Source organism: Rhinolophus sinicus, chromosome 12 (genome assembly GCF_057876585.1).
Source record: "Rhinolophus sinicus isolate RSI-liver-muscle chromosome 12, RSI-T2T, whole genome shotgun sequence".
Lineage (NCBI taxonomy): Eukaryota > Metazoa > Chordata > Mammalia > Chiroptera > Rhinolophidae > Rhinolophus > Rhinolophus sinicus.
In genome coordinates, this window is record NC_142512.1 from 26,688,400 (window position 1) to 26,714,569 (window position 26,170).

Consider the following 26,170-nt stretch of genomic DNA (forward strand, 5'->3'; position numbering starts at 1 on the left):
TGAAAAGGAAAAATTAGAACTTTAATTTCTCTCAACTTTTACTAAGAAAAAGAAATTAGCCTTTATTAGTATATGGATGAAAAGTAAATCGTATACGTCATAATAAACATTTTAGCAGAATATTGGTAGTATGTGCTGGAAATAGAGTTGTCTGTCTTCCTGATAGCTCTGTGATCTAAAGCATTTGGTGACTGCTGGGTTAGAGTACAGATGGAGGGCACTCCAGCCTCTTTCTGGAAAGCGTCGCCTGAAGTCTCTGCTGAGTGTTCTCAGGAAGGAACTCCAAGATCTGCTGTCAGTTTTAAAGTCAGTGAATCAGGGTGCTTCTGAGATTCACCTTTGTGTTAACTCTACCCATTTCTTTACGACTGAAAAGCTTCTTTGGATAAATATTTCAGATGTGCAGCCGGGGAGTGCAGCCTTATGTGACATTTGGTTCAGGTTAAGGTCAGTCTGTGGCATCATAATTGAGTGAGACAATTTTGTCAGTGGCTACTGGCAGCTTCTAGTGGAAGTTGGCATTGAAAGTCACGCGAGTGTAAAATAAGAGGCTGTTCTCCAGTTCAGAGTGGCCGGCGAGGTAAATGGAGTGTGTGCGTGTGGCCAGGAGAGGCCCGCACCGCCTTCCTCCCACATTAGTCACTAATGGACGCGTGCGGCCTCAGTAGGCACAGGATGAGGAGAAGGAATAGCTTCCCTCCGAGCAGGAAGTGAGGGGATAGGCCCTTCAGTTGCTCCTTAGCGGCCTGTTCCCAGGGGACAGTGTGTCTGGAGAAACAGGTCATTGCCGTCTTTTATCGATGGAGAGAACAGTTGACTGTATGTGCATAGACTTCCCGGCTGGAGATCAAGTGCAGAAGACAACCCCAGCCCCATCGCTCTGGGGGCGGCTGCCTGAGGCACTGGGAGCCAACTGTCCCCAAGAACCGAGGCGTTTCCCTCGTCCCTGTCAGCATACAAAAGTCAGCATTCTCCCAAGCTCTCCGTCCGTCCGGGACAGCCGAGGAGAGAAAGGAGGGGCGCGTGATCCTGTGTGTGGCTTTGAAACCTCCTTCCATATTCTGCCGGCTCAGCAGGACCTAGTTGAGTGTGGGGTAGGTGATAAAATCTGCAGTGCCCTTGAGAGAAGAAAGTGTTGCAATGTTCAAAAGCCGTCTGCTGCCTCTGAAGGGCTGACACAGAATCCGCTCCGTGTTTGGGAAGGGCTTAAAACCTTAAAACCATCGCTTTTTGTTGGTCCTTCAGTGATAGATATTGTGTGCTGTGTCTCTCAAGTGCAAAGACTGGCTGAGTCTGGACCCTGGCTTTGCACCAAGGGGTGACCCTCTAATCCTCATTGTGGTTACTGGTAGGGACAGACGTTTAGTGATAGGCATCTATGAGCCAGGCTGTGTGCTCCTTTCCCCCAGAGAATTTGGGTTTTTGCTCTTCATTCTGAAAAAGATTCCGGGACAGAAAATTTGAAGACACTGTGATGTTACGTAACTGAGCGATGTAATTCTTTTGTTTCCAGGAGCGGAATCTGCTGGCGTGAGTTATAGGATTCTGTTTGCGTCCCTGGGACCGTCCTGTTGCAGGAAATAGTAGGGTTTATGGTTCATAGTTTCACTGCAGGCAGAAGAAAAGCATCACTACAGCTCCCTGAAAAAAATTACAAGAATTTAGGTTTAAATTGGGTCGTAAAAGCATGGCACACATTTGTTTCATGGACATGTTTTCTCTCTTAACCCTTAGGTCCACAGTTTGAGGCTTGTGGTTTTTTTCAAACCGACTGATTTTTTTCCCCCCAATAGTAGAAATTGAGATTAGAACTCTGCATGGAGCAGTGAGGAAAACATGGGTTTTAGAATCCCACCAGCTTTGCCATTTACTGGTGTGGACATATTATTTAAGCCTCTGTTTCTCATGTGTAAAATGGGGATGATGTTTATTTCACAGGGTTCAGTGAGATTTAAATGACATGATAAGTATGGAGCACAGTATCTGGCACTCAGTAGACAAAATATGCCGGCTTCCTCCTCTCGGCACAGCATGTGAGAAGGTAAACAACGACGTAACGCAGACTAAGAGTTAAAGATGTTAAGGTAATGATCTTGGCAGGAAGGGGTGGCTTCCACGAGCACAGCAGATTCTCAGTCAGTTCTTTGATTTGCCTGGCTCTAATTTATCCACAGCCTAGGGTGCATTAATACATTCTTATTGTCCAGACAGCTACCCACTCACTCTTATTCTGGATTTCCAAATGAGGTGATTGGTGAAGAGAGGCCCTTGTGAGGAAGATGGAGGGAAAAGCACTGTTATAGGGTCGTTTGATTTCTACTGTCCCTGGAGCCTGGCCTCAAGTCACCCCCAGACAAGTCTCAGACACCAAACTTGTGATTTGGAGGCAGGCGGTTAAGGCAGAACCTGGAAGGCACTGGCCCCAGGTGGCCTAAGGGCTGAGACTGGAGGAACCGAGGAGACCCCAGCCCACATGGCTCAGAAAAAGACAATCCCGTTGCTGGAGGTGTCTCCAGGCAGCTCACAAAGTGAGTTATCTGTAGGGCATGTAATCAGGGCTCACATCCATCAGGCGGGGCCCTGGTCACGCCCTGGCCCTGCGGCCCCATTGAGTAAGGAGGGCTTAACAGCTATCCAATACATTAGAAATGAAACTTTCCAAACAGGTCATTTAGATTTTGTAAGATAGACTAATTACTACACACAATTAGTGAGGCTGAGTGGTACCGGAGATACTTATCTGCCGATGCAGAGAAAGAGAAAGTGTCTGCTGAACATTATTGAAAGGCCCCTGATGGCATGTTTGGTATTAAAATGTTCTGATTGGGATGAGTGTCGAGCAGGTGACATGGGCGCAGGCTTGGTCTGAGTTACAATCCTGTATTTCACACTGGGACTGTAGCAGGAATGAGCCACATTTTCATAACTTTAAAGAGGGAAATGATAGTGGCTTTTTTTTTCCTGGGAGTAGGGTTGGCTCATCCTTCTGGATGGCTGAAGTGAGGAGTCTTACAACTGTGCTCTAAGAGGGCAGGCAAGGAACTGCAGGCTCCCTAACTGAACGGAAGGGGGCTTTGCTTTTCTGGGTGGAGAGGAAGGAGTTAGGTCACAGCAGCACATTAAACCCTCCTGGGTCTGTTTCCAAAACTCTGTGGCACTGTGGCTGCTTAAGTTTGTTTGTTCTCGCTAGAAACACAACTACCTGCGATGCCTGGGCTTTCACATACACTGTGAGCTACACTTCCCTGGGGTGGCGGTTGTTGGTTGCATCCAGTTGCTGTACTTTGAGGGAACAGCACATCTTTCCTATAAGGGCATTTGCAAAGGAGATTTTAGAGCAACAATTCTAAAACTTGGAATGTGTCACTCTAATCCTGTCTGGGAACTTTTTAAATGTTTAATATAAACACCTAGCATATTCTGTGGCTGTGGGAGGGAAAGGCAGAAGAGTTTTCTCTAGAGGGTAGCTGGCTTTCCAGTGTAGTGCCTGAGCATCGTTAGAAGCAGGCATCTCGTTAGCTAATACATTACACCAATCAAGGAGAGTTATCTTAAGCCACAATTAATCTGCTCCCTGGCATATGTTGATAGGAAAGCATCATGCTGTTTCTTAATTAAAAGCAAACGGATTAAAAATGATTAATAAGAGTATTAAATATTCTCCTAAACGAAAGGCTTTGGGATTCTTGGGTAAATCTAGTTTTTTTTTCCATACTGAAATCAAGCAAGTCATTGTTTTAGTTTTTCCTACCTCCAAAGCTTCATAAGTAGGGGTGTCTTCAGAAGTCTTCAAGCCACAGATCAGAAGTCTAAATTCCCAGTGATGGCAGAGTCCAGGTGTGGATACACGCAGGGTGTGCAGGAGCTGGCAGGCAAGAGTTGAGACAACCATGTGAGGGAAGCATCACCGCCAGCACCCCCGTCAACAGAGACCCATGGGGCACCTCCTTCCCTGCTGTGCAGCCTCAGACATGTGTCCGCAATCCTGACACAGGCCCTGAGAGGTGGGAAGTTTCGCTCGGGGCTGCACCGTCCTGGCCACAGCCCCCTGACTAGGAGAGCTGATCTTTTTTTCAGTGACCACAGAGAGGGGCAAATTTGGGAGCAGAAATAAAACAGGACAGAGAGCTAGAAAAGGCGCATTGCTGATCCTTAATCCTGGGGTTCCTTAACCCTCCACTGTGCAGGACTCCTTAAGAATCGTTAGAAATGTGGACCTCAATGGCATGACATGTGATAAATAACCCGTCACAGCTAACTCGCCAGCTAAGTTAGAGATGGGGAAGTGAGAGTGTGAAAAGAAACCATTGTTTTTAAAGGCATGAAATAGGAAGTTAGGAAACAGTGCAGCGTGTTTCTTACTGCCTGCGGCCTCTTGAAACACTCCTTCTGGGCCTCGCAGGCCCTGGAGGCATAGCTGTGTCCGACCCAGGTTCCCCAGCCACATCTCAAGCCTCCGAGAGTCCCTAATGTACCCACCTATTAAATTACAGCACCAAACTCATTGTCATTCTGACTTTGGCTTCGTTAGTGATAACAGAGAAGGATAGCGCACCTTTAAATGACGAGCTTGGTGTTTAATTACCCAAACAAAATGACATAAATATGAATGAGCCCTAATGGTGGTACTTGGTTTTCCGGAAACCATTAACAAAACGATTCCTAAATGATTTGTAAAGAAAATGAGAGGAGAAGAGAGCAAGGAGAAGGCTATTAGGTTTCTAACACACTCCTGAATTATTATGTAGTCAACTACCTAGGAAATACGCAGCTAAATGATCTTGAAGAAAAGGAGGCCCGAGGTGGGTTGTTGAGACTCTCAGGGCTACATACGTCGCGCCCCTTTTCAGTGGCTTCTGACCTGGTGGGTGGCCCCTCACGGCCAGTCTCCCGCACGTCAGTCCCCTCCCTGCCTCCTGGGCTCTGTGTCAGGAGACGTTCACCACCTGGCAACTCATCTGCTGGGCCTGGGACTAGAGACTCACGCGTTACCTGCTTTTCTCAAACCTGCCCGATGATTAAGTTTCCTCAGCCGCTGTGCACTGGGTCGACCCAGAGTGACAGCCCAGAGTCAGAGTGAGCACCGACGCCCCGGAGGGGGGGTGTTCCCAGACACAGCGGATCAGGAGGGGAGCAGGGGGACAGCTTCTGCCTGGAGGCCGGCTTTTGCCTCCCTCTCCTGTGCCGACAGTCACAGAGGCCGACAGTCACAGAGGCCGTGGAGCAGGCTTCTGGAGCGACTTTTCCGGGTATCGCAGTCGGGCTGTCCGGCCGGGCCTCGCCTCTGGAGTCTGACAGGATGTGTCTGTTTGCAGGCCTACGTTTGGGACAATAACAAGGATCTGGTGGAATGGCTGGAGAAGCAGCTGACAGAGGAAGATGGCGTCCGCTCAGTAATAGAGGAAAACATCAAATACATCAGCCGAGACTACGTCCTCAAGCAGATCCGCAGGTGAGACCCGCACTGGGCCCCCCTCTAGGAGAAGTGGGGCTCACTTCTTTGGAATGAAAGACTGAAGAACAAATCTTGAGATGACGATGCCGTACAACCTTTGTGGTCTCTTTCTGTTTGAGACGGCGTGAGTTGACCTACAGATAAAAACAGAGCCCTGAAGCACAATTCTCAGCTCCTGGCCCCGGGGGCACGTAGTAACCTCAGCTAGATGAAGGCTTAGTTCACTGTGCCCCACTATTAGCTCCCAATGCTGGATGGACGATGCTGTGAGGAAGGCCGAGCGCACGGGAGTTTCCTGGGGAACCGCCTGCCTCGCCCTCTCTCCAAGCTGAGAGCTACTAACTGTCTCCTTCTAGTCTCTGTCTCCCCCATAAGATGGGGGGTGGAGATTGCTAGGGAGATGTTTTTAAAACTTCATTTAGAAACATTTCACTTACAGAAAAGTTGCAAAACTAAAAGCAGCACAAGAGCAGACCTGTACCCAGATACACACGTTACTTACATTTCACCCCGTTTGTGCTCGATCTTTCATCTGACCCACTATTTGTAGAACTGCTCATTTGGAGCTGGTCAGATGTTTCCTCATGATGAGGTTCCCGTTAGAGATTCTCAGCCAGAATGTCACATACGTGATGACGCAGCCCCCACAGGGTACCACAGCTGGAGACACACGATGTCACCTGTCCCTCCTGTTTCGATCACCTGACGGAAATGTTACCTAGTTCTCCACTGTATAAATCCTGATTTCCCCCTTGTACCTAATAAGCAGTCTGTGGGGAGACACGGGAAAGCAACGCAAATGTTCCTCATCGTGTTTCCACCGACATGTCGCCTCCTTGGACGAGTCTTGCCTCTCTGGTCTTGACAGTGAGGTTGCAAAAGGATAACTTGCCCACTCCAGCCCATCGCGCACACTCACCGGTCACCACGCCAGTTCTACAGGAAACAAGTCCTCTCTCCTCCTCCATTCAGTCACGTATTCATTATTGGTGCGGGCTAATGCAGCTCTACCTTTTCAATACTTTCTAATTCATTATACTTACTTGGATGCCCCAGATGTCCCAGATTTAGCCAGTGGGAGCGCCTTCACGCTGACTCCACTGTCTTTGTGACATGCCTCCCTCAGTTTGGGTTTTTTGAAGTACTTCCTTCCTTTCTGACATAGCAAAATGTTTCAGGTTTATCTTGTACCTAGCCTGCTACTGGGGACATTTTTCATGTAGGACAACAAATCAGGTGCGTTAGTGACTGACGCGTCTGCAGTGAACTGTTAGCATGTTTACGGGGCAGTTCTTAAGCTACGCTGATCTAGCACTGCTGTCTGTCTCTCTTTCATCACCATCCCACATCTTCCTGTCCAGCTTGGTACAGGCCAATCCAGAGGTTGCCATGGATTCCATCGTCTACATGACCCAGCACATCTCACCCACTCAGCGAGCGGAAGTCGTTCAGATCCTCTCCACAATGGACTCCCCTTCAACGTAGGAAGAGCTTCCTGCCATCCCTGCCCTGCCTCCGGAGCAAAGGGCTAGAGAGCTGCCTTTCCATGAGCAGGCACAGGAGACCCAGCACTGGAATCAAAGTGACATTTTGCTTTCCCTCGAATGTTTTCAGGTTATGCATGACATACTGGGACACAGGGTCATAAAGCCCCTGCTCCAGCCCACTGGTCACACCGACCCCACTCAGTATTTATTACCCAGGCTGTGACAACAGTCCTCTCTCCCTGCACAGACCTGAGAAGGCAATGAAGGGTACAGCACGTACCATGAGGTCTTACTACACAAAAGCAGGGCTGCCCCTCCTGTCCTGCCAGCCCCACGGTCCCAGCCTGGGGCAGCGAGCGGCCCTCCCTCAGCCCTGGCCCCATGAGCTGCAGCCACAGACAGCAGAGGAGGGCTGGGGCCGAGGCCACAAGCCCAGCACCAGGTCTACAGAGAGGAGGACGCCTCAAGTCCGTTATTTCTTTACCCCCACTTTCAGCCCAGTCCAAAATGGGCACTGGCGATGAACCATTCTCAGTTTAATCACACCAAGGTACCTAGTTATGAAGAAAAATTAGAGCATGAAATCTGCAAGCTCCATGCGAACGCAAAGATGAGGGCAAAACCATGATCCAAGAAGCAAAGAAAATAGACCAAGTCACTGTTCTGCATTTAGGGGCCTCAACCTGAGTTCAGTTCTCTTAGAACGAACAGAAAGATGGTGACCTACCACTCCCCTGCACGTCTGTGCTCCACTAGCTATCGCCCCTGGTAGGAGCTGCAAGGTCAGTGTAGGGGAGTCCCCTTCCCCCCCCCCCCCCCGCCTTCTCCCAGGGGCGAGGAGAAGCCGGGGGAACTGCCCTCTCTGTAGTTACATGCCCCAGGGAGAGTGGGCCGGGTAGTCGCTCTAGGATTTGGGAGGGCGTTACTGTGAAGGCTGGAGTTTTGACAGTTAAAGAGGCTAACATAACAGCGCCTGTAGAGTCGCCCGTCTCTATCTCCAGGGCAACTCTCCTAGCAGCTGACAGTCCTGCTCCCTTTGGGTCTGGCCGCTTCCTGGAATGTACACAGGCAACAGGTGCAACACGTCTCCCCACAGCTGCTGAAAGGAACCCTGGTGACAGCCATGCTCTCGGCACCAGGAACAGACCTTCCCGGTGTGGGGACCTTCCGGGAACACAGGGTCCACATGACCTTAGGATTATCCACAACTCCGTCATGGTGCTGCTGTCTTCCAGGCTCACTCGTCCCACCCCGGCCAGCAGCTCCTCACCGGTGGTGGAGAGTGTTTATTTTCAGCAACAGAGAGTACTGGCCCTCCCACTGGTGTTCCTAACGCAAGAGGGGCAGGTGATCAGGGCTAGTGCCGCATCCGATGCCTCAGTGCAGCTAACTGCATCTGTCACTGATGACCAAGGAGGAAATCACTGACCTTTTAGGAGCGGTGGTATGAATACTTTTGTACAAGCTACAGTTTTGAGCCTTAACCTTCTAGTTCACACAAAGAGCTCCACTTCCGCTGTGTGGGGAGCTGTGCAGAGGGGTACTATGTGGCTGGGTACGTCCCCGACTGCCCCCAGGAGCTCAGAGCCTCAGCCAGGCTGCCCTGGTGCAACATACAGGGCTCTGGCACCCTCAAAGCAGGGCGGGGAAAAGTGGGGAACCATTTCCAGTCTAGGAGGAAGCATTCACTATTCCTAGTATCTGCCTACCCACTAATAAGAATCGAATTCATCTTTGACCAACTTACTCCTCCACACTTTTCTGTGGAATGTGGAATGAGTAAAATTCCGCACCCCGACAGCTGGTATTACGTCCCACACTCTCCAGTGGGCCTGCCCGGGTCTCCGCTTGCCCTGGCATCTCTTCAGAGGCACGTGGCTTACGCTCGTTGACCTCTCCCCCTCCACCAAATTATGACACATTCAGTGAATCCGTCTCTTAGAACCCTGTAATGCCTATTCCCCCTCCCCAGAGCGCCTCCCTGTAGGCCTTACCCTGGACAGGGATTGTCACATGGAGAAGACAGAAAGGCACGGAACGTGAGCGATCTGATATTCCCACAGCCCATTACACATGCAAGGTTACTGAGGCAGGAGGAGGATACGTGATGTATTGACCGAGACTTGCTTGAGCTGAGATTCCCACATTGTCTGTTCATCTCGTTCACAAAGCAGCCTTCACTTGTCTCATTGAGAATTCGATGGACATATACCCTGATGAGCAAGGAGCTTCAGTCAAATGTCTCCTTTTCACATTTTGTTGAAATAAACCCCACATTTGTAGAAGAGTCACTGTTTGTCATCTCAGCCCATGCCCAGCCACTCTTTGTCCCACTGTGAGCAGGGGAGCTTTCAGCACCAGTGGGGTGAGCCCCTGCTCCCTGCTGAAAGGGGAACCATTGTAATGACACAGTGGCACACATTGCTTCTGCAAAGTGACAGCTTTCAGAGACGTGACGATGGTTTGGATACACATACCCTTGATGGCCCAGGCAGTTTCAGGGGTGTTCTTAAAGTGAACACGAGGATTTGAGCCTCTTGGTTTGCATGATTTTGCGGGATTTTCTGGGTCAAATGAATAGTGAACCATTTTCAGAGATCACCTCAGGTACCTCTTAATAATTTAGCTACTACGTGGCTTTTGAATGCTAGCTTTGGGCACCAAAGGGCACCAGGGGCAGGAAGCTCATGAGTGTGTGCCTTCAACCCTCTGCCTCAGTTTCTCCCTATGAATCCATGTGGTTGTAGCAGGAACAAACACTAGTCCCTAAACATTTGCAAAGGTAGAGGCTACAAGAGAGCCGGGCAGGGAAGCACTAGCCTTGCTGATTACTAAACTCAGTGCTGTGTCTGTGCCTCTCTGGGATATATAGCAAAGGGTGGCTTTTTCTAAAATGGAAAATGTTAAATATATACCGTATCAGTTTGAATCACCCTAAGCTACATGTTCTAGGAAGGGGGTCAGAAGGGGAAGTTTGCTCCTCTGTGCCTCCAACTCTGCTCTCCATGGGCAGGGAGCCCTGGTCAGCACACAGGCCTCGGGCCTTCTTCCCTCCTCCCTAAGCAGCCAGATGAGAACCAGACCCCAAGACTGGGACTTGGAGCTGTCCCTACTCTCAGCCAGGGAAGGTCGGCAAGATGAATGGGAAAGAACTCTGCTTCTGCCACTGCGAACTTGCCTGACAAATACCGTGCTTTCTCCCGTTGGGGAGTGGTATTTCCTTCATCCGTCTTTTTAGTGAAAGAAAATTTTAAACTTCCATTGATATTATTTTGGGGTAATAAAGAAAATGAACACCGAGGGTTCTGAGATTTAGTCCTGGACCCACCTGTATTTCCCCAACTGAAAAACAATAATACAATGATGAATACAAGTGCCTAATAACGGTCACCAGGAGGACCGACCCTTCCTGCTCTCCTTGCGGTGCCAGGCCCTGGGGAGGTAAGCCTTCACTGAAATGCTGGCTCCTCAGCTGGCAAAAGAGGGGTGCAGGCCGGGCCTGGCCTGATCCACACTGAGCCCTGTGTGAGTGGTCCAGACGAGGGCTGAAGTCTATGGCAGACAGAGCCTCCCAGCTGGGAGAGTAGGGCAGGGTGTCCCCAAATCAGGGCACCAGCATTTGCAAAGTTATTCAAGAGACACTAGGAATGTTGGGTACAAGCACAGCAATCATTTGGGGGAAGAGGGACAATGAAATCTGAAAAAGCAAGTAGACACCATTGTGAAGATTTTTAACTGCTAAGGCAAGGAACGAGGTATGTCCTGGAGAGAGTGGGACACTTTTGATGGCTTGGAGACAGGGGAAGACTGGGTATAAAGGTTTAGAAAGCAGCCTAATTGAGTGAAAAGAACACAGCCTTGGGTAGCAAGAAAGCTGGCTCCAACCTCAGCTTCGTGCGTGTATGTCCCCGAGCTGGAGGGGTCACCCAGGATAGTAAGCCCAGGCCACCCCAAGAGGCACAGAAATAATAATGGGTGACAATCGGCTATTTTCAATACCCCAGAAGTCCTGCATGTGCCTGAGTCAGGGAGCAAAGGCTCACCAGGCCACTGTCTGTCTGATGACTGAGTGTTTTACCAACCCAGGAAGGAGCCCTGGCCACCTCATGCTGGCCGGAAACTCCAACGGGCACTTAGGAACAGGACAGCTTCAGAAGGCCAGTATTTTGACAAGCAAAGTCTTCCAAAACATGGCATTCCCAGTGCTTGGCAGAGGGGCAGAGTGATAATGGAGCCTTAGCTCTGAGAGGACTTGGGTGGGCTCAGCCCATTAGGAACTGTAAGGAGATGAGATAGACTGTAGCTCCGGGCTGGGGGGCGGGGGAGGGTGGGTGTTGAATGATGAGCTTAATCCCAAATGTGATCCTATGACTGGCCGCCTGGCGTTAGCAGGAAGGATTGAGGGTGAGGAGAGACCAGGTGTGCCGACAGCATTCTTGCCCATACTCACAGGTACTTTCATAGCCACTTAAAAGAGCATGGACTCTGGAATAAGACTGAGCTAGGTTCAAATATCTGGTCCCTCACCCCTGTCCTTGGGCGAACTCCTGACTCCTCAAGTCTGTGAAATGTGGATAACAACCAGGACCTCTAAAGGGCTTTTTGAAGAGTTACCTAAGTTAGTTAATATTAACCAAGTGCTGGGTATTAGTAACAAATTTTCAGTGGCAGGTTTCTCCATGCCCTGCCCCTTGCTTACGCTCACAAGAGAGAGACCTGTCATCACTCGGGAACCTTCCTCATAGGGCGTTTTCAGAGAACCATCCCCTTATGAGAGCAGGATCTAGGGATTGTCTCTAAGCATTGGGTTACTTGACACTAAGCAAAAGTATCATTGAGGACTCCTATGGTCTGAATGTTTGTATCCCCCAAAATTGATACGTTGAAATCCTAACTTCAACAGTGATGGTGTTAGAAGGTGGGGACTTTGAGAGATGCTTAAGTCATGAGGGTGGGGCCCTCGTGAATAGGATTAGTGCCTTATAAACAAGGATCCTGAGAGACCCCTTCCCTTTCCATCATGTGAGGATACAAGTCTGCATCCCAGAAGAAAGCCCTCACCTGACCATGCTGGCACCCTAACCTCAGATTTCCAGCCTCCAGAACTGTGAGAAATAAATGTCTGTTGTTTATAAGCTAACCAGTCTGTGGTGTTTTGTTATGGCAGCCTGAATGGACCAAGACCAAAAAAAAACCAAAAAACAAAAAGCAACAACAACAACAACAAAAACGGGGGATGGGGGCCAGGAGTGGGGTGCTGCTATAACAAACCTAAAAATGTGGAAGCTGCTGGGTGTAGAAGGCCTGTACCTCAGCACAAGAAAGGCCATATGTGACAAGCCCACAGCTAACAATACTCAATAGCGTAAAGCTGAATTACCAGGAACAAGACAAGGACACCCACTCTTTTATTCAACATACTAACATACTACTAGAAGTCCTAGCCAGAGCAGTCAGGCACAAAAAGGAAATAAAAGGCATCCAAATTGGAAAGGAAGAAGTAAAACTGTTTGCAGATGGCATGATATATAGATACAGAAAACCCTAAAGACCCCACCAAAAAACTGTTAGAACTAATAAATAAATTCAGTGAATTTGCAGGATACAAAATTAATATACAAAGGCAGGTACATTTCTATACACTACTAAAGAACTATTAGAAAAAGAAATTAAGAAAACTCCCATTTATAGTTAGGTCAAAAAGAATACCGAGGAATAAATTTTACCAAGGAAGTGAAATACCTGTACACTGAAAACTATAAGACACTACTACAAGATGAAAGAAACTGAAGACAGCACAAACAAAGGGAAAGATACACCATGCTCATGGATTGGAAGAATTAATATTATTAAAATGTCCTTGCTATCCAAAGCAACCTATAGATTCAATGCAACCTGTATCAAAATTCCAATGGCATTTTTCACAGAAAGAGAAACTGTCCTAAAACTAGTATGTAACCACAAAAGACCCTGAATAGCCAAAGCAATCTTGAAAAAGAAGAACAAAGCTGGAGGCATCACACTTCTTGATTCCAAACTATATCACAAAGCTATAGTCATCAAAACAGTATGGTATTGGCATGAAAACAGACACATAGATCAATGGAACAGAATGGAGACCCCAGAAACAACCCCATGCATGTATGGACAATTAATTTACAACAGAGGAACCAAGAATATACAATGGGGAAAGAATGGTCTCTTCAATGAATGGTGACATGAAAACTGGACAGCCATATGCAGTTAAAATGAAACTGGACTCTTACTTTACACCATACACAAAAATCAACTCAAGATGGATTAAAAACTTGAACCTGAAAGTAACACCTGAAACCATAAAACTCCTAGTAGAAAACGTAGGGCTAAGCTCCTTGACATCAGTCTTGGTAATGGTTTTTTGGGATTTGACACCAAAAGCAAAGGCAAAAAAAGCAGAAATAAACAAGTGGGGCTACATCCAACTAAAGAGCTGCACAGCAAAGGAAACAACAAAATGAATGAAAAGGCAACCTACAGAATGGGAGAAAGTATTTGCAAATAATATTTTTGATAAAGGGTTAATATCCAATATGTAAAGAACTCACAATAGAAAACAAAACAAAACAATCTGACCAAAAAAAATTACAGAGGATCTGCATACACAAAGACGACAAATGGCCAACAGGCACATGAAAAGGTGCCCAACGTCACCAATCATCAGGGAAATGCAAATCAAAACCACAATGAGATGTCACCTCACACCTGTTTGAATGGCTGCTATCAAATGGACAAGAGCTAAGTCTTGGCAAGAATGTGGGGAAAAGGGAACCTTTGTGCACTCATGGTGGAAATGTAAATTGGTGCAGCCACTATGGAAAACAGTATGGAAGCTCCTCAAAAACTTAAAAATAGAACCTTATGACTCAGCAATCTCACTTCTGGGTATATAGCCAAAGGAAATGAAAACAGGATATCAAAGAGCTATCTGCACTCCCGTGTTCATTGCAGCATTATTCACAATAGCCAAGATATGAGAACAACCTAAGTACCCAGAAGGTGAATGGATAAAGACGATATGCGTTGTATACACAATGGAATATTATTCAACCATGAGAAAGAAGGAAATCCTGCTGTTTCTGACAACATAGATGGACTTTGAGGGCATTAGGCTTAAGTAAAATAGGCCAAACAGAGAAAGACAAATACTGTATGCTATCACACATGTGGAATCTTAAAAAAAAAGTCACATTCATTGAAATAGTAGAAAAATGGTTGCCAGGGTCTGGAGGAGTGGAAAATGGAGGGAGAAGTTGGTAAAAGGGTAAAAACTTTTAGCTCCTAATGAATAAGATCTGAGGACATCATGGCAACTACAGTTGATAGCACTGTGTTATGTAATTGAAATTTGCCAAGAGAGTAGAATTTAAATGTTCTCTCTCACACACACACACACACACACACACACACACACAAGATAAATATGTGAGATGATGGATGTGTTAATTAACTAGAGGGAGGGAATCCTTTCACAATATACATATGCATCTATCAAATCGCCATGATGCACCCTTTAAATATCTTACAATTTTACGTCAGCTACACCTCTAATAAAGCTGAATTGATACCAGTAGTGAGATGCTGCTATAACAAACCTAAAAATGTAGAAGCAGCTTTGGAACAGGGTAATGGGCAGAGGCTGGAAAAATTTGGAGGTCCGTGCTAGAAAAGGTCTTATGTTGCCACCAACAGACTTTACAGGCCACTTGGGTGAGGACTGAGAAGAGAGCGGTAGAGAAAGCTTCCGTCTTCTTCAAGAATACTTGAGTGGTTGTGAACAGAAAGTTGGTAGAAATAGGGATGGTAAAGGCCATTCTGATGACGTCTTGGATGGAATGAGGAATATATTATTGGAAACCAGAGGAAAGATGATTTTTGTGACAGTGACAAAGAACTTGGCTGAATTGTGTTCATTCTTAGTGTTTTGTGGAAGGTAGAACTTGTGAGCGATGAAATTAGATACTTGGCTGAAGCTATTTCTAAGCAAGTACTGAAGTACTGAAGGTGAAGCTTGGCTTCTCTTGAATGTTTATAGTAAAATGTGAGAAGAGAGAAAGGACTTAAAGACAGAATTGTTAAAAGGGAAGCAGAAATTTAAAATTTGGAAAATTCAGTCTACCATATCGCAGATGAAAAAGCATGTTCAGAAGAGAACACTGAGGATATGGCCAAACGACCCTTTGCTAAGGAAATTATTCTGAGTGTGAACCATGGATTTCCTCAGCTACCCCAGCAGGAAGACAAGCTATTTGAACTGAAGGGGAAGACGACAGGAAGGAATGATGGAAGGTTGCTAGACTTCTTAGATTTTACAGGATGGGACCGTAGAGCTATTCAGCTTCTAACATGCTCTATTCAAGATCCCAAAGGTATTCAAAGATCATCAGGGCTGCCGCCTCAGTTTCAGAGGGGCTGGGTGGGGGGCATCACTTGGGTTTCAATAGGCCAGATCCCACCCAAAAGGCCCCACCCAAAGCTGTGGGGCCAAGACTCCTGCCCAGCAGAACTGTGTGGGAGGGAACCTCCCAAGGACCCCAGACTGGTAGTGCCACTGGCATTTGATTCCGGCCCAGGAGAGCTGCTGTGTGGACCTTGCCCAGCAAAGCTATAGGGGCAGGTACACCTCAAGGGGTCCGATGTGTCCAAAAGACAAGATCGTCACTCAGTCTGTCCAGAAGTGGGATCCCCCACACCCACCCCAGAGGGCAGAGCATCAAGTTAAAGATTCTTCTCAGCCTTAGGATTTAATGCTTGCCTTGTGGGGTTTTGGACTTGCCTGGAAGCTGTCATCCCTTCCGTCCCTCCTATTTCTCCCTTTTGGAATGGGACTGTCTATCCTATGCCTACCTCACCATTGTATTTTGGAAGCACAAAGCTTGTTTGATTTCACAGGTTCACAGCTGGAGGGGAATTTGCCTCAGATGAATCATATACCTTGTGTCTCGCCCATGTCTGATTTAGATGATATTTAGATGAGACTTCGGCCTTTAGACTTTTAAGTTGATGCTGGAATGAGTTAAGACTTTGGGGGGCTGTTGGGATGGAATGAGTATATTTCACATGCAAGAAGGACATGAATGCTATGGTCTGGATATGTATGTACCCCCAAACTCATGTTGAAATCCTAACCCCCACAGGTGATGAGATGAGCAGGTAGGGCCTTTGGGAGGTGCTTTAATGCACGTGAAACCCTCATGAAAAGGCTGAGTGCCTTATAAGAGGATCTAGAGAGATCCCTCCCCCCATCTGCCAGATGAGGCTACAACAAGAAACCTGTGACCTAAAAGAGAGCCCTCACCCAACCATGTGGCACCCTGATCTTGGGATTCCAGCCTCCAAAACTGTGAGGAATAAATTTCTGTTGTTTATAAGCTACCTAGTCTGTGGTATTTTTTTATAGTAGCCCAAATGGATTGAGACAGAAGGCTGAACTCTCGGCCGAGCTGTCCTTATACTACGGCTTTAGTAGCTCAAGGGCTTTTTGGAGTCTTGCTTTCCCTGGAATGGATAAGGAGAAAGCAGAATAAGAAGTCCCTAAGATATCTTCTTGCTCTAGAGGATTTCTAATTTGGGATCATGGATAAAAGCTGAAGTCTGGTTAAAAATATTCCATACCCAGCAGCATTGTAACAGTAGCAATCTCAGGGGCAAATAACAGACCAGTAGCCTAGCCAAAAATTTAACAGGCACAGGAAATGAGACAGCCCTGAGGACCTTGAGAAGCTCTCCATGTAGGAGAGATCAAAGAGAATCCAAGCTACCCACACATCCCTAACTTACTGGAAACCTGTAAGCACATAAAGACGGGATGCAAGAGGGCCCATCAGAAAGTAAAAGGCAGGGCAGGCTGTGCTACCCAACACACACACTCACACCCCATCAACAGAAGGCAGAAGCCTTAGTGGTACCAGGTCTTTGAGCACAACGCCTGCCCCGCCACTGGCTGCCCATTAGGCACAAAGGTGATACCTATGGAGCTAGGCTAAGAACAAGGCTTTTAAAGCAGAAAAAACTAAGAGACATCAGCCTCTGCACACCACAGAGGACACAGAATCCACCGATTTCGTCAACGTATTAAACAAAACAAAAACAAAAACAACCTTCAGGGAGAAAAATCAGAATCCATACTTGCTATATTATCAAAAACGTCCAATTTTCAACAACAAATTTTGAGACATTCAAAGAAACAGGAAAGTATAACCATCCTCAGAAGAAAAAAACAAAAGCAAAAAACTCAGTAGAAATTGTTTTTACGTGGGTCCAGATGTTGGACCTAGCAGATAAAGACTTCAAATCAGCTATTATAGAAATTTTTTTAAAGTAAATTCTTAATAAAATTCTAATACATGCTACATACAATATGGATAAACCTTGAAGACATTATGCTAAGTGACACATTATGCCAGACACAAAACAGGAACTATTATGATTCCATTTATATGAGATACCTATAACTGTCAAATTCACAGAGACAGAAAGTGGAATCATGGTTACCAGGGGCTAAAGGGAAGAGGAAATGGGGAGTTATTGTTTAATGGGTGCAAGTTTTCAGTTTGGGATGATGAAAAATTTGGAGATGGATAGTGATGGTTGCATAACAATGTGAATGTACTTAATGCCACTGAACTGTACACTTAAAAACATTAAAATGATAAAGTTTATGTTATGTATATTTTACCACAATAAAAAAAAATTCTATATAAAGTACAGCATAGAGAGTATAGTCAATAATGTTGCAACAACTGTGTATAGTGCCAGGTGGGTACCAGACTAATCAGGAGGATCACTTCTTAAATTATATAAATGTCTAACCACTATGCTGCACACCTGAAACTAATATAAAATAATATTGAATGTCAACTGTAACAAAAAAATAATTTTTTAAATTCTGGAGTTGAAAAGTACAATGACAAATGAAAATTTAACCAGAGGGGCTAAACAGTATATTCAAGAAGGCACAAGAAAGAATCTGTGAAGATAGAGCAATAGAAATTATCCAGTGTGAAGAACAGAGAAAAGATTGACTGAAAAATGAACAGGGCCTCAGAGACCCAGGCAACAACATCATGTATACCAATTTATGTATAATGGGAATTCCAGAAGGAGAGAAGAGCAGAAAAATATTTGAAGAACTAATGGCTGAAAACTCCCCAAATATAATGGAAAACAATCTGCAGATCCAAAAAGCTCAATAAACCCCAAGAAGATAAACACAAAGAGATCTATACCTAGACACATCATAGCCAACCTGTTGAAAGAGAAAATCTTGAAAGAAGCTAGAGAAAAAAACAATTCATCACATATAGAGGAACAATAAAACAAATAACAGCAGTGAAAGCAAAGGCAGTGGGCTGATATATTAAACGTTCTACCAAAAACAAAAAACTCTGTCAACTAAAAATGTCATCTCCAGCAAAACTATCCTTAAAATAAAGATGAAATAAAGACATTTCCAGAAAAAAGACTTCAAGAATAATTTGCTTGCCTTATAAGAGATATTAAAGGCAATTATTCAGGCTGAAAAGAAATGGTTCCAGATGGTAATTTGAATCCACACAAAGATAAGAAGAGTCATTTGGAAAGATAAATATACAGGTAAATACAAAAGACTGCATGTGTGTTTTCTCTTTTACTTTGTTAAAAGACATAAGAGTAGCACATAAAACAATAGTTACATCTCTGTATTTTTGGGTTTATAGCAGATATAAATGTAACATGATAATCACACAAAGGAAGGGGAAGAATATCCAACTATATTAGAGCCAAGTTTTTATTTCACCAGAATTGTTAGTATTCATCTCAAATACATTGTAGTGTAATCCCTAGAATCACCACTAAGAAAAGAACTTTAAAATATATAGTAGTGAATGCAGATCATATACTAATAAGGGGTAATATGCAGAATGTATAAAGAACTTCTATTTAACAACAGAAAAAAAACCCAAATAATCTGATTTTAAAATGGGCATATGACTTGAATAGACATTTATCTGAAGATTATATATAAATGGCCAACAAGCATATGAATAGATGCTCAACATCACTAACCATCAGAGAAATGCAGATCAACCATAATGAAATATCATCTCACACCCATTAGGATGCTTTCTATCAAAAAACCAGGAAACAGTGTTGGCAAGGATGTGGAGAAATTAGAACCCTTGTGCACTGTTGGTGAGACTGTAAAATGGTGCAGACACTATGGAAAACAGTATGGCAGTTCCATAAAAAATTAAAAATAGAACTACCATATGATCCAACAATCCCACTTCCAGGTATATATCCAAAAGAATTGAAAGCAGGGTCTTGAAGAGATATTTGCACACCCATGTTCATTGCAGCATTATTCACAATAGTCAAGATATGGAAGCAACACAAATATTCATCAACTGATGAATGGATCAACAAAAATGTGGTATATATGTACAATGGGATATTATTCAGCCTTAAAAGGAAACAAATCTTGTTATGTGCTACAACATGGATGAACCTTTAGGACATCACGCTTAGTGAAATAAGCCAGTCACAAAAGGACACATACTGTATGATCCCAGTTATATGAGATATCTAAATCAGCTAAATTCATGGAGAAAAATACAGACTGATGATTACCAGGAGCTGGGGGAGGGGAAATGGGGAGTTGTTGCTTAATGAGTATAGAGTTTCAGTTTTTCACGAATAAATTCTGGAGATCTGTTGCACAACAATGGGAATACAGTATACTTAACACTACTGAACTGTACACTTAAAAATGATGATAGTAAATTATGTTTTTAAAAAATATAAGTATATAGTAAATACAACAACAGTGCAATTAAAATGGCATACTATTTAACACAGAAGAAGGCAGTAAAGGAGGAACAAATGGACAAAAACCTCATCAATAATTACATTAAATTAGAAAGGAGTAAAGACTCCAGTCAAAAGGCAGAGATTGTCAGACTGGATAGAAAACAAAATCCAACTCTATGCTGTCTACAAGAAACACACTTTAGAGTCAAAGACACAAATAGCGTAAAAGTATAGAAAACCATATAGCATATAAACAGAAAACCATAAGAGAGCTGGATGGATGGCTATATTAATATTGGATTACTATAAATATACATTAAGATAACTATTAGAGACAAAGAAGGACATTTTTAAATGATTAAAGCATCAATTTGTCAGGAAGCTATAACAATTATAAATGTACACATACCTAAAAACAGAGCCCACAAATACATAAAGCAAACATTGGCAGAAGTAAATGAAAGAAGAAATAGATTCTTCAATAATAACAGGTCTGGATCAAAAACTTAAACTTCCATCCTAAGAAACCATAAAAGAGAACAAATTGAACTGAAAGCAAGCAGAATTATGTTAAAAATAAAGATTAGTGGTAATCTGTATTTAGTGAAATAGAAAAAAACAATAGAGAAAAATTAATAAAACCAAGTTAGTTCTTTGAAAGATCAACAAAATTGACAAAAAGAGAGAAGACAAAATTTCCAAAATCAGGAATGAAAGGGGAGATATGCTAATGCTCCTACTGAAGTTAGGGGCAACCAAAAATTAGGGTCAACTGAAAAGGATTATAGAAGAATATTACAAACAATTTTATGCCAACAACTTAGATAAAATGAAAAAAAAATCCTAGAAAGATACAAATTTACCAAAACTGACCTAAGACACAGAAAATCTGAATAGACCTATATAACAAGAACTTAAATTAGTAATTAAAAATCTTTCCATAAAGAAAGGCCCAGGCCTGGAAGGCTTCACTGGTGAGTTCTCTTGTTAAATATTTAAAGAAGAAATACCAATCTTTCACAAACTCTTTTAGGAAACAAGAGAAAGCATTTTCCAGTTCATTCTATGAGCCAGTATTATTCTGACACCAAAGCCAAACAAAGACATCACAAGAAAACTAAAGACCAATATCCCTCATGGAGACAGACACAAAATCCTTAGCGAATATTAGCAAACCAAATCCAGCAACGTATTAAAAAAATTATACACCATAGCCAGGTGGGATTTGTCCTAGGCGTGCAAAGTCAGTTTAACATCCAAATCAATTAATGTAATACAACATATTGATAGAGTAAGGGACAAAAAACACAGAATCATCTCAGTAGATGCAGAAAAAGCATTTGGTAAAAATCCAAATACGTTGCTTTTCAATAAAAGGTACTGGGACAATTAGATATGCATATGCAAAATTACATCTTTAGACCCTTGCACCATATGCAAAAATTAACTCAAAATGGATTATAGACCTAAATGTAAGCATTAAAGTTATAAAACTTCTGGAAGAAAACCATAGGAGAAAATCTTTGTAACCTTGGGCTACACAAAGCTTTCTCAGATCTGACACCAAAAGCACAATCCATAAAAGAAAAAGAAAATTGATAAATTAGACCATCAAAATTAAAAACGTTTGTGATTCAAAAGACAGCATTAAGAAAATGATAAGACAAGCCACACACACTGGGAGAAAATATTTGTAAATTATACATCTGATAAAGGATTTGTATTTAAAATACACAAAGAATTTCTACAACAAAATAAAATGAGCAACTAACTCACTTAAAAATGAGCAAAAGATTTGAATAGATATTTCACCAAAGAAGGTAAATCTATGAATGGCTAATATCGTGTTTCCCCAAAAATAAGACCTAGCCAGACAATCAGCTCTAATGTCTCTTTTGGAGCAAAAATTAATATAAGACCCGGTCTTATTTTACTATAATATAAGACCGGGTCTGATATGATATATGATATGATATAATACTGAGTCTAATATAATATAATACCAGGCATAATATAATATAATACCAGGTATAATATAATATTATATAATATATAATACCGGGTCTTATATTAATTTTTGCTCCAAAAGACGCATTAGAGCTGATTGTCCGGCTAAGTCTTATTTTTGGGGAAACACAGTAAACACATGAAAAGCTGTCCCACTTCATTACTCACTGGAGAAATATAAATTAAATCCACAACTAGAGACCACTACTTACTAGAATGGAATGGCTATAAGACAGATGACAACAGGGTGAAGAGCAACTGGAACCCTCACAGATTGCTGATGGGCATGTGAAGTGAGGCAGCACTTTGGAGAACAGTTTGACAAGTTCTTAAAAAGTTAAACATACACTCAGCATATGACCCAGCAATCCCACGCCTAGGTCACTATCCAAGCGAAATGAAAACATGTTCCCCAAAGACTTGTGATTGTTCGGATCAGCTTTATACGTAATCTGGAGGCAATCCAGTGCTCATGAATAGATGAGCAGATGAACAGAACGTGGTATATCCACGCACCGGGTACTACGGCAAGAAAAAGAAATACTACTAACATTCTACGTCCTGGATGAGCCTGAAGCTAAAGGAAAGAAGCCCGACACAAACACTACTATTGTATGATTCTTTTTATCAGAAACATTCAGAAAAGACAAAGCTAGAGCTACAGAAAGCAGGTCAGTTATGGCCTGGGGCGGAGATGGAATCGAGGCAAACCAGCACAGAGTTATTTGTTGGGGTGATGAAAATGTTCTAAAAGTGGAATGTGTTGATGGTAGCATGACTCTACACATGTACTAAAAACCACTGAATTGTACATATACAATGGGTGAATTTTATGTGTAAATTACACCTCCATACCAAGGTATAATCAGCAAGGGGTAGCAGTGCACTAGCCTTAGCCCCGCCACCTACAGCCTGCCCTGCTGCCTTTGCACCTGTTTCCACAAACTCTTCCCACTGCTCTCCGGGCTGACACCCTCCCAGACTCCCCAGGGAGTGTGTTATGTTTTGCTCCTGGCATTGCTTGTACAGTGACTGATTTCCTGCATGCCCACCAGCAGATCCCAAGACCAGCAGCTGTGTCCACTAGCTGTCCTCTCTCAGTTCCTTGAGAAAAGCTTGTGAAAAAGAAGCAAGACCACCTGCGTCTGAAATGCCTTCTGCAGGCCCTGGTGGTCTCTCACACAGAAATAATGAAGTTTAAACTTTTCAGTAGTTAAGGGCAGAAATGGACCCTGGCACCTGAGTTAATCAAATTACAAAATGCTCCTTTTAGGGTCGAAGTCCTTATAACAGCAGCTTCTGTGACCCATTTTGTTATATTACCTTTCCTCACAATCTACTCTGGTCTGCCAGCCTGTGATCTAGCCCAGCCAAGCCCTGCCCTGTGTCTGAGAAAGCCTGACGCTGAGGGGGAGGGGCTCGGCACCTACGTCAAGCCTGGCTGTCACAGTACCTGGCATTCACACACTGATTTCACAGTAACTGAGGGAGACAGCTCCTGCTTTTGGAGTCCTGCACTCTGTCTCTGTGGCCTCAGGTCCCCACAGCGCCCTATCCGTTGCTCTTCCCTACAAGCCACAGCCCTGGTCCAGGCCAGACTGGATTGATTTATGCAGCACCCAACAGGCATGTAAACAGTATCACACCACAGCACCTCTTTCTGGCCCAGACACTGGTGGGGGGACCCTAAAGAGGGAAGTGTGAGCTCAGTTGTCAAGGAGCTCACCTGGAGGCACCACCAGCAGTGGGGGAACCGCACACCTAACCCTCACCCCAACCTCACAGGCTCAGCCAACCAGCAGTGGGGCCTACCTGGGGCAGAGCAGTGCACAAACACCACCAGGTGGGGCGGCAGTTCCTGGTCACTGACCCTGCCTGGAGGGAAGGTGCCTTCCTTTCCACATGGGCACTGGGACATGGCCCAGCCTCTCGAATGACTCCGCACTATTTGTTGGAGGGACGCCCCCACTACTTAATACATCACAGGCACACCTTATTTTACTGCACTTCACTTTATTGCGCTCCACAGGTGTGTTTTCTTGTGTTTTGTTTTTTTTTTTTGTTTTTTTTGTTTTTTGATTGACGGCAAGACCCTCACCAGCAAAAAGATTACAACTGGCTGCATCGTGCTATTCACTGCATTGCAGTAGTCTGGAACAAATCCCGCAATATCTCCGAGGTTCGCCTGTACTCGCAAGGCCAACACTCAAACCCCTTCTAGGCACACAGACATGCAGTCACAGGGGCGGAGCTCCTCAACCCAGCAGGCATCTCTACTCTACCCTAAAACATCTGCATATTAAACTACCAAGGACAGGGAAGCTTTCAAAGGGAGAAGATCAAAGTGCTGTCATCTTTTAATTTAATCCTTTTGTTGCATCAGTGGTCTTAAGAGGGATGAGAGAGATCACAATAAAAATGGAAACAAACTATATCTTTGTGGCTGTTGTGTTTTAGCCTTTTTTTTTTCCCCCTCAATTTGGGCCACAAAATAGGTCAGCTCCATTACTGATCAGCCTTCCCACAAATATTTAAAACAAATTGAATTGCACACCCAATACCCATCACAATTACAACAGGCACAATAACTAAATTAGCAATTCAACAAAATAATTGGAAATGCGATGCTCTCTATTCCACCAGTCTCCCTCGAGGGTTTAGCCGATCTATGGGGGAAAACTCAGCTTTCCTAATTCTGCAGCTAATTAGAGACACACTTGTAAATGAAGTTGTTTGTCTTAAAGTTGAAATTCTCTTCTGGGGGTGGGGGAGATGGAAGCAGAAGGGAGAAGTTCCTTCCACTCTGGAGCAAGTGTCTGAGCAGGTATGAAGCACACACACCTGGGTTCTAATTAGCAGCCATATGTGCAATTAATAAAGCATCACTATTTTACCATCACTTATCTGGTAATGAGCGACTTCAGAAGAGCCAGCCTGGCTGACGTCCTTGTCGAGAGGCGGGCCCTTTTGACGGCCGGTGAGACAGGTCGTCATGGGCTGGTGCTGCTCTGTGCGGGCGGCTGACGGCCAAGAGGACAGGCGGGGCAATGCCGGGGCGCAGGCGGTGTCAGCGCGGCCAGCACCCGCGTGGGTCCCCCTGTTTGGGCCTGGAGAAGCAAAGGCTAATTTTAACAGGACGCAAAGAGGAGGCACCCACGCCAGACTCCCCCCACCGCGCTACTGGATGGCAGCCAGCCCCGGCCAGGGACCCGGGCCCAGACAGCCAGAGGTGGCAATCGGCCCTGGCCCACTTGCTCAGGCCGCGCTTGGAGAAGCAATCTTGAGGTTTCAATTAGGCTGTCCTTGGCCTCTTTTTGTTCCTTCAGGAAGGAATATCTCGGTTTAATTATATAACAGAGAACTAGGGCTCACGTTCGTTACCTTCCTCCGCCAAGATCAGGATGTGACCTTAAAACGCAAACTCTCCATCGGGTTCCCTCCAGTCTTGAAGGGGCCAGGTCGTGGAGGGCTTCCCCCTCCCCACCCCCCCCTACACACAACACACACACCTGGACCCTGCACTCCCGGCCGGGAACAAAGGACTGGCCTTACTAGGGAGGTCAGCGGATGAAATGGTGGCCCCCAGGCCTGGGGAAGCCCCCTTTCCCAAGATCCTCCCAACATCACAGCGCCCAGGTGGGGGTGAGGCGGCCCCGGAGCCTGCTGAACCGCTGATAAGTACATTCAAAAGCACCTTCTCCTTCCTGCTTATCTCCTCTAACAATATGAACTCGGCGTTATCACATTTGAAGTGCGCAGTACTAGCCTTACACTTAGCTCTTAAAACCAAGTGCAGTGCGCTACAACTTTAAAGGACGCAGGAGTCAAACTGGAAAATAACTATAACATCAGGGAGTTGGTTCCCAGCCTAATCCCTCAAGAGAGACGGGGCGGGTCAGCAACCCAGGCTCCCCCCTTGGTGCCACTCTGGGCACCAAGGCAGGGAACCACTTGCTTCTTCACACCCTCCTGTACCCCAGGTCACACTCCCAGCCACCTCTCAAGTCTAAAGCAGGGCCGCCTCCCCAGCCTGCACACATACCTGGTGTGTGAAGACACTGGGTCCCTCAGCCCTGGGACAGCGGGAGCTCTTACTGCCCCCTCTGTTTATGCTTTCCCTCATTTTCAATGCTGGTGTTTGTTATAACTTGCCCAAGGTTGGGAAATATTCATGTAGACCCGAGCTATCCAATACAGCAGCCACTGGCAACACTGCAAGCGCTCAAAAGCCCCAAGGTCCGGGATGGCACAGAATGACAGGATTCTAGTCCCGTCATCCCAGGAAGTTCTGTTGGGCAGTTCTGGTCTAGACGCTGTGGATACTCGTAGCGTTAGAAGAGGCTTCTCCTGGGTGCCCCAGGACTCCCCACAGGAGAGAGGAAGGCAACTGGCC

General features: G+C 45.0%; 1 protein-coding gene and 1 long non-coding RNA gene across 23 annotated transcripts in view; one reads left to right on the plus strand and one right to left on the minus strand.

The window, feature by feature from the left end:
• ACACA (acetyl-CoA carboxylase alpha) overlaps positions 1 to 12,082 on the plus strand; it is a 259,377-nt gene extending 247,295 nt beyond the window's left edge. For all 18 annotated transcript variants that reach the window (XM_019732514.3, XM_088802082.1, XM_088802081.1 and 15 more), the window contains 2 exons: positions 5,316 to 5,452; positions 6,817 to 12,082. In XM_019732514.3, coding sequence (XP_019588073.3) covers positions 5,316 to 5,452; positions 6,817 to 6,940 — 261 coding nt within the window. In that variant the 3' untranslated portion in view covers positions 6,941 to 12,082. The remainder of the gene's footprint in view (positions 1 to 5,315; positions 5,453 to 6,816) is intronic.
• LOC109447841 (uncharacterized) lies at positions 1 to 25,090 on the minus strand. 5 transcript variants are annotated; one of them, XR_016022861.1, is made up of 3 exons: positions 24,672 to 25,090; positions 3,752 to 5,317; positions 1 to 1,641 (listed from the first exon to the last, which is right to left on the minus strand). It is a non-coding gene; the product is annotated as an uncharacterized LOC109447841 (long non-coding RNA). The 5 variants fall into 5 exon arrangements; XR_012492246.2 differs by having other exon boundaries at positions 3,752 to 5,589; XR_012492244.2 differs by lacking the exon at positions 24,672 to 25,090 and adding an exon at positions 21,990 to 24,665.
• Between the last annotated feature and the right edge of the window lie 1,080 nt (positions 25,091 to 26,170).